At 55.8% G+C, this 8,325-nt stretch overlaps 1 protein-coding gene across 9 annotated transcripts in view; it reads right to left on the reverse strand.

Moving 5' to 3' along the window:
• Nav2 (neuron navigator 2) overlaps positions 1-5,667 on the reverse strand; it is a 394,179-nt gene extending 388,512 nt beyond the window's left edge. For 6 of the 9 annotated variants that reach the window (XM_004642702.2, XM_023702824.1, XM_023702823.1 and 3 more), the window contains exon 1: positions 4,534-5,666. In XM_004642702.2, coding sequence (XP_004642759.1) covers positions 4,534-4,791 — 258 coding nt within the window. In that variant the 5' untranslated portion in view covers positions 4,792-5,666. Of the gene's footprint in view, positions 1-4,533 lie in introns of all 9 variants that reach the window. The other 3 variants (XM_023702825.1, XM_023702827.1, XM_023702826.1) reach the window with 2 other exon arrangements.
• Positions 5,668-8,325: the final 2,658 nt, after the last annotated feature.

An 8,325-nucleotide genomic window follows, 5' to 3' on the forward strand; every position in this document is an offset into this window, starting at 1 on the left:
CACAAGTCTGCATCTTGTACAGCAATTGGCCACTAGGAAGAATATATGCAGTGTATTATTTGTTGAAACTGTACTTTCGATTTGATTTGAAACTGACTCATTGCTATATGTTTATCAATAAAACTCTGAAAAGAAAAAAAAAACACAATAGCGGAAAAATCCGCTAATCAGGTCCATAGCCTGGTTTGAAGGTACAGCAAGGATGCTAATCAAAACACACAGGGGCAAAGCTGTGCAGGTCGCAGGCTCTCGCTCTTCCCAGGGGCCACAGCGGGCTTGCTTTCTAAACATCTAAAACCCTCGTAGACACTCACGGTGCATTTCAAGCACCTTTAATTACTTTTTAAAGGAAAAACTTGCAAGCTGAACACTAGCTTCCCCAAACAGGAAATATCAAAGGATTACACATATAGTGTTCTCCCCTGCAACTGCTTCTTAAAAATAGGCCCAGTTGTCCCTCACACCTCAGGAGTGTTCCTTATCCAAAGGCTGGCCTGATGAGGTTTTGAACTATCACTGAATGCTTCTTCTCCACAACACTTCTTTGCCCAGGGTCATGGTTTATCTGCATAGAACACAGCGGATGCTCTACGTGATGGGTGTTAGGGAAGGCACAGGCATCCTAGTACCAGCAGGTGGGTTCAGGAGAAGTATGTGGGTACAGAGCAGTTTCCTCTGCTAGGAGCTGAGAAACAGTAGCTGGTTTGTGGGTGCCTCCAATGAGGGGGGTTGAAGGGCGGGCCCTGGGGCTGCAGCTGACAGCTCTTTGCTGGCTAAGGGAAGTCTTTTCACACTTGATGGAGATGGAGAGCAGCCTGGGGGGAATGGAAAGAGGTCCAGAGCTAAGGAGAACTGCTGGCTAGGAAACCAGGTGTGAAAACCCCTTCCTGTCCTCTGGAATGACTGTGTCCAGTACTCCACCATCCAAGCCCCCAGTGATGGTCACCATGGTTCTCTAAGGGCCTCTCAGGAGCCAGGTCCTAACGGAGCACCCTCTTCCAGATCCTCAGCAGCAGCCTGCATGTCCAGGCCTCCCTAACCTCTAGGAAGCCAGCAAATCCTGCCCTTCAACTGCAAAGCCTTTTGCATACTCCTCCTTGCCTCTAAGCACAGAGATGCCAGGCCAGGAGCAACCACTTGTTGCGTGAAGTGACATCTACTCCTTCCGGGCACCAAGGCAGGACCCCGCTGGCTAACACACTTCCCCTCCTCACCAGCTACTCCTGCCCATCTTCCAAGCCTTGCCTCCTCTAGGAGGTCCTTCCCTTCTTTTGAGCACCTTGGGTCTATGCTCCAAGGATACCCCTTAGCCTTGTCTGTGATGTTCCCTGCTGGGCACATCACATTGATGCCTCCCCAGCAGACTGGGATAACCCCAAGGTCAAGGCCTTGTCTTATTTGTCCTGCAGATCTGCAGGACAGAGTATTCTGAGGGAGGCAATAATGAAGATCAGCTAGATCCCAGGTTTGGCCTGACTGGGCTGCACTGCCTGCTGTGCCTCTCAGGATGGCCTGGAGGAAGCTGGATGCCTTGCCCGCTTCACCCGCTGAGCTCAGCAGCTGCCGCTGAGGTTGTATGCATCAGGGCCCTCCAGTTATCGAGCAGGCTCTGCACTAGCTCTAGGACATCATGGCTAAGGGGGTGGAGGCCGGAGCCAGATCACTGCTCCGATTCCACGAGTGCTGCCTCCGCTGCTCACGAAGCTACTACACCAGTCAGCTGCGATGTCCTCATGGGGAAAATGGGCACAGCCACACTCATCTCAGCTGATTATTGTGTGAACAAGCGGTTTCATGTAAAGCACTTAGAAAATTCCTGGCATGCAGCAGGAGCTGCCATTATTGCTACTGTGTGGCTATTGTCATCAACAACGGGCATGTTGCACCTGGGCTGCAGGTTCCTATGACAATGCGTAAGGCCATGTACAAAAGACTTGGTGCACCAGGCTCTTGGCAAGTAGTTGTTTCTGTCCCTCAGGCCCCTACTGCACCTGGTATTGCAAGAGACAGGAGCCACAGGCTCAGAAGTCCCTTTGAAATAACTGATATCTTCTCATGGGCTTGAGAGAATAAGCCCTGTCTTGTCTCATTTAGAGACTTTGAAAACTACCTTCAAAATTCTCTGTCTCTTGGGCTAGCAATACAAATGGCTAATTTTATGACATGTTCCTTATTTGCCTCACACTGTGCTAAATTAATGTTCATTAATATTCTTGTGGTTGTTCGTGCCCATTTTTACAGATGAGAACACTGAAACCAGGGGAAGTTAATGAAGCAGGTCACCTGGCCAGTAACGTAAGAGACACAGGGCCATTCTGATACCTACAAGACCTTAAAGCCTGTGGCCATGGCCATTGCCAAACCCAGCCTCCTGCCACAAATGTCCTGAGTTAAGGCAGAGACGCTGAGCAACTGGCTATTGAAATCTACCTGCCATCAACGTCTAAGAGTCAGACTCGGACCTAAAGCCACTGCAAGGAACTTTCCTAGAAGGTGAATGAATACCATGTCAGTTGGAGAGGAGGGACGCTGGCCACAAAAGGCAAACGTGTTTTGCCAGAGTCACTTTGATGTCAGAATGAGGCTTCGAGAACAAGGCTCTGTCACCTGTCACGGAGAAGAGCCCTCAGGGCCCAGCCCCAGCAAGGACAGGGCGAGTAGTACACCCAGGAGAGCCTGCTAGAAGCAGCTCTGCCCTCAGCAGCCCACCTGAACCACGCCGTGGCCAGTCCTCAGGGCCCAGTGAGGGCCAGAGAGAGGAGGAGAGCGGGTAGGCCAAGGGAAGCATGGTCTCTGAGCCCAGGACCGGGCCCTCAGGGAGAAGCTGGAGAACATTTTTGGGGGTACTGGGTGGTGAATCACATTCCCCATGCCTGCCCTCTGCCAGTCCTCCCACAGGGCTCCATGGAGGGCTGGATTGGCAAAGGCAGAGCAGCAGCCTGGTGGCGAGCAGTCACAGCATCTCGTCCTCCCCCTCATCTCTTAGGTCCCCCTCATCAGGTTCCGGGTGTGTGTCACACTCCGACTCACTGTGCCCACCCCTACATGCCACCCCGAGCCCCAGTCCATGGGCCAAGGGGAAACCCTCATGGGCATTGCGGTGGCATCGTGCTTCACAGCCCCCTGGACAAAACCTGGGACTGGCAACAGAAAAGGAGCAGGGCTCCCAATTCTAGCACCGACAGCCGGGAGTACCCAAGGAAATCTTGCCTTCCTCCCACACGCCATCACTCAGAGCTGACAGCTTCCAAAAATGTTTAGCAAGTGCAGCAGGGAGGGGCGAGCCTAGCAGCCTGGAGTGGAGCGTCATCTGCTCCAAGGGTCTTCTCTGGTCCTGAATTCCAAAAAGTCTGCTTACAATTAGCTTCCCACTCCGGTTCCTGGTTCCCCGCATTGGAAAGGCTGGGAATGTGTTGAGTGCTCGCCTCTGATCAGAGAAAGCTCCAGAGAAGGTGGGGGCAGTGTCAGCAGAGAAGCGAGCGCCAAAACGGTCAGCTGGTCTCTTGCCACTACCCCACGCCGGCCCCAAACCACCTCCCACTCTGGCTTCCCGCCTCTCCTGACCGGTACAGTCACATCCGTCAGGTTCTCCGTCCCCAAAAGTCCCTGCTGACAGGATGCCAAGAAATTAACAGCGCGCCCCTGCTCCCTCCCCCCTGAAGGGGGAGCAATGAGGCAGGGAGGGCAGGAGGCCAAGAGAACCGGATTGGCCCTTGCGGATTTCCTTAAAAGAGATGGCCTAGCCCGGGCCTGTCACCCGGAGAACTGGACGACGCAGCCTCTGTCGAGAAAGGTAGAAGTCGCCCTTTCTCCTCCGGCAGCTCTCTTACCCCAGCCCTGCTCCCACCCCCAGCGCCCGGTCCACCCAGGCTCACACGGTGCTCTACTTCCCGGGAAGGAGGGGCTTCGCCTGGGGCCGCCATTGCACGGCCACCCCCTCTCCGCCCGAGGCTAGGAGTCTGCAGCTGTCCGCAGTCGCTGCACCTTGCAGGATCCGTTTCCTCTATACATAGGGTAGGGCAGGCCATCTTTAAGCCAAAAGGAGAGCAGGTTCAGCTGTCGCCCCCTCTACCTCACCCTACCGCCCAGACTTGCATATCCTCCTCCAGCCAGACCCAGAGGTGCTGAACTCCATGAGGTGTCAAACCATTCCTTGGCAAGGAGGAACCTGGGCGCAGCCCGCAGGCGACACACACAGTGGCGGCAATAGACACAGCCTTCCCGGGGCCAAGCCCTGCACAGACAGAACCTGACGTTTTCAGCGCCGCACCCGCCCTTTTGCGATCACTGGGGAGGTGCGCCCCCTCCCACCCCACGCAGTGCTGCAGCCAAGTCAGCAACCGGGTCTCTTTAGGCAGTCTGTTTGCCCGGGCCACACCCACTGCCGGCCCACCTTCCTCGGCAGCGCCAACCTGCCAGCCTAGCGGCAAGTGCTGCCCCCCAACTCACATGGAAGCCCCTTCCCCCATCTAGCCGTGCCCTGCCTCCAGAAAAATATTCGCCCCGCAGTGCCCCGCGCACAGCACCTCTTACCTGGGTATCGAACCCGTTTTCCACCGAGCCGCTCTTTCGTAGCGGGAGCACCTCCCCGGCCTGCTCTTGCAGCCCCTGCGACTTCAGGGGTATCTGGCTGGGGTAGGTGGTCTTGCTCACCTCCACCTTGCTCCCCAACTTAAGATAGCAAGGCTGGGATCCAGCCCGGGCCGGGGGCACGTGGAGGATGGGCGCGGCACTGTGCACGGGTTTGGGCAGTCCCGACTTCATCTTGGAGGCTACCAGGATGGCCGGCATCTTCTCCCGGGGCTTCGGCTTTCCCAGCACGTCCCTGGCAGCGGCGGCGGGGGCAACCGCTAACGGCAGCGCGGGCAGCAGAGCAGGCGCCGGGCCTCGGCCCGCGAGGCGCCCACCAAGGGAGAGGAAAAAGAGAACCCCGAGGCGGGGAGGTCGGAGCGATCAGGCGTGCGGGGATGCTCGACGAGCCCCACCTGGACGGATGCTGCAGCTGGCTCTCCGGGCTGGCCTGCTCAGGAACTCTGGGCGTTCAGGGAGCGCTGCCTCGGGTAATTTTCCTCCGGGGGAGCCGAGGTTCGGATGCCCATAGTACTACAACTTGTCACTGCATCTCCGAAGTGAGGAGGCGGGCTTGGAACCGGCTGAGGCGCAGGGACGCGGGCGTCGCGCTCTGGCAGCTGCAGTTGTGAGCGGGCGAGGCCAGGCAAGAGCGACGGAGGGAGCGCGCACGGGGCCCGAGACGTCTCTCCCGAGAGGCGTCGGCCACGGGGGTCGCGAGTACCGCAGTGTCACCCGCGATGCAGTAGAGGCGCGGCGAGAGTCCGGGAAAGGTCTGTCTTGGCGTGACAGTCTGTCACCGCCGCCCGGGAGCTCCTTGTAGCACCGCAGCGCCTGCGGATCTGCACATGCTCCGTGCGCTCTAGCGCAGCGAGGCCGTGGCCGCGGGCTGGGCTGGGCAGCGGGCTGGGCAGGGCTGTGCTCGCGAGCGACCGCCGCGCTGCTTTCCGCCGAGGCAGCGAGGGCTGCGGGCTCGGCGCGGGAGAGAGCGGGCTGCGACCGGCGCGGTGGCTGCGGCGCGCGCTGACAGCCGGGACCGCCCCCGAGCGCCCATTGGTGCGCAGCGAGCCAATCCGCGGCCCCGGCTCTCCCTGCAAAGGGGGTGTGGTCTCCGCTCGGGGTCGCCGCGGAAACTCCCGGGCGCGCGGCGCCGCGGTACAAAGCGAACGGACGCGGGCGGTGCTGGGCGCGCGCCCCCCGGCGGGCCGACCTCCCGCAGGGTGCGGCGCGGCTGCTGCCTTTTGAAAAATGCCCTTTCCAACGAGAACGGCCGCCTCGGGGCCCCGCGGGCACGGTTCGGAGAAGTTGGTTTGCTTTTCAAATTCCTCGGGTCACCTTAACGGTCCGCGCTTTCCGGAGGCGCGCCCGCACCCCCAAGGCCCCCCGCTGCTCGGCGGGGCGGGTCCCAACTCCCGCGCGGAGGCCTCGCCGACCTCTTCCCCGCCTGCTCTTCCAGGCAGGCCCAGGGGCCTCCCAACAGCTTCCTTTCCAGTTTTCAAAGGTTGCGCGTTTCACTGAACTATTTGAAGTATTTATAGGCAAAAACGATGCTTAGGGAAGCTTCCCGCCCCAAGACAGCTCCTCCTCGAAACCTACCACAGACTCGGTAATTAGAGAGTGGCCGAGGCGGCCGAGAAGCTGCGTGACCCTGGCAAGCTCCAGTCAAACCTTTCAGCTGCTCCCTGCCCAGGTCTGGGACACACTGGCCCCACAGGTTCCTCGACTTTAATTCGCGGGGTGCCTTTTTGTTTCCTCTCTGACTCAAAGTAAGGAGATGGAAGGGAGTAGAGACAACCTGGGCCGGCCAGAGCCCTCCTTTGGTGAGGCAGGATGAGGCGCCCCACCAGCCTGGGTTGGAGCTGGCAGTTCTTGGTCTTGCACGCATTCTGCTACACGCATGATTCCCCAAGTAGTAAGGTGGAGGTTTGACTGCGTGACAGATTGCGCCCTTGTCTGAACTGAGATGCTGCGTGACAGCCTGGAGCCCCGATACCTGGCAATGTGGAGGGGACTGGTAAACACTGTGGCCCTAGGACTGCGGCTGTTCTACCCGCCTGCCCATCATCTCCATATGGTCTTTGTCTCTGGGCTTCCTCGCTATTGTACAAGTTGCCACTTTATGCCACCCAATAGCCTGATCTACAGTCCCGATGGCTTTGATTTGTAGTTATGCAAGTGCTATGAACTGAATGCTGGCGGCCCCTTGAATTGGTATGTTTTTTAAAAAACCCTAACCTTCCATATGATGGTATTAAGAGGTAATCAGGGGACTGGGGAGATAGCTTGGTGGTTTAAGCGCCTGCCTGGCAAGCGCAAGGACCCGGTTTTGATCCCTGGTACCACATGCTGTGCTGGGTGCTCTGAGCCAGCTGATGCACGCCTGTAATCCCAGCGCTGAGGAGACTGAGACAGGAGGATCACTAGGAGTCCAAGTTGCGTAGGGATACCCTATGCCAAATAAATATATGATTTTTTAAAATAAAAAAAGAGATCATCAGTTGATGACTGTGGAACATTCCTCATGTGGGAGAGTAAATGACCATATTAAAAGGGAGAGGGACTGGGGAGATGACTCAGTGGAGTAAGTGCTTTCCTGGTAAGCACAAGGGCCTGAGTTCAATCCCAGGTTCTGCCAAAAAATAAATAAATGAATAAATAAATAAAAATAAAATAAAAGAGTGCAGGATGGACATGATCTCTTTTTCCTGTGAGTATACAGACAGGACCTTTGTGACCAAGGAAACCCTCACCAAGAAACTGTCTGCAGTGTGATCTCAGACTTCCTGCTTCCAGGCCTGTGAGAGATGACTGTTTAAGCCCTCCGAACTCTGGCATTTTGGATAGTGCTGCGGGGACTGACCAAGTGACCAAACCAAAGGAAATTTCAAGTTTTAAACTTATGCAGTGTTGAGCAATAAGAAAGGACCTCCTTACTCTAGCCTGGCCCCCTCCCACCGTATTTTCCATTCATTCTACATGCCCGAACTTTCTACTCTAGCCAGGCTGGAACTCACACAGCCCTGCATACAATAAGCTGGTTGCAGTTCTCTGACTCTCTGGAATTAAATCACATGTGCTCAGTGACATTTTCTTAGCGCTCTGCCCTTTGACAACATCTGATGCCACTGCCTGTGCTATTGTCTTGCCTTATTTAACTCGTTATTTATTGCTTCATGCATTCTCTTCTATGGGAACAAACTCCTTGAGGCTAGCTCTGTGCTTTAACTTTCACGAGTTTCTCTCAGAATCAAGGATAGCGCTATGGAATGAACAGCTTTTCAAATGGTTATGAATGGATAGACGGATGGATGGATGGATGAATGAATGAATATGGTTATAGTTAACCATTTTCAAATGGTTATGAATGAATGAATGAATGTTAGCAACAATTCTCACGGAGAAAGTGTTGCCTTTTAGACCTAGAAACATAAGGGCATGATATACATTTTGCTGAAATAAACCTTGAACTCTGATTCTGATAGATACACTAGAATTCTGGGTTCACAGTTGTATCAAGAGTGGTAGAAGGGCCAGCCAAACAGCTCAGTGGATTAAAGCACCTGCAAGCAGGCGCAGGGGCCAGGGGCTTGATCCCTGGACTGGCCCCGCCCCCAGGCCATGCTGAAACTGCAATTGACACTGGGTGGGGTGGTGTGTGCCTGTACTCCCAGCTCTTGGGAGGCTGTAAACAGGCGGATCACTATGAGTCCAATCTAGTAGTGAGACCCTGAACACCTTCTAGATCCTTTCCTAAAA

The sequence above is a fragment of the Octodon degus genome, unplaced genomic scaffold (genome assembly GCF_000260255.1).
Source record: "Octodon degus isolate 3935 unplaced genomic scaffold, OctDeg1.0 scaffold00159, whole genome shotgun sequence".
Lineage (NCBI taxonomy): Eukaryota > Metazoa > Chordata > Mammalia > Rodentia > Octodontidae > Octodon > Octodon degus.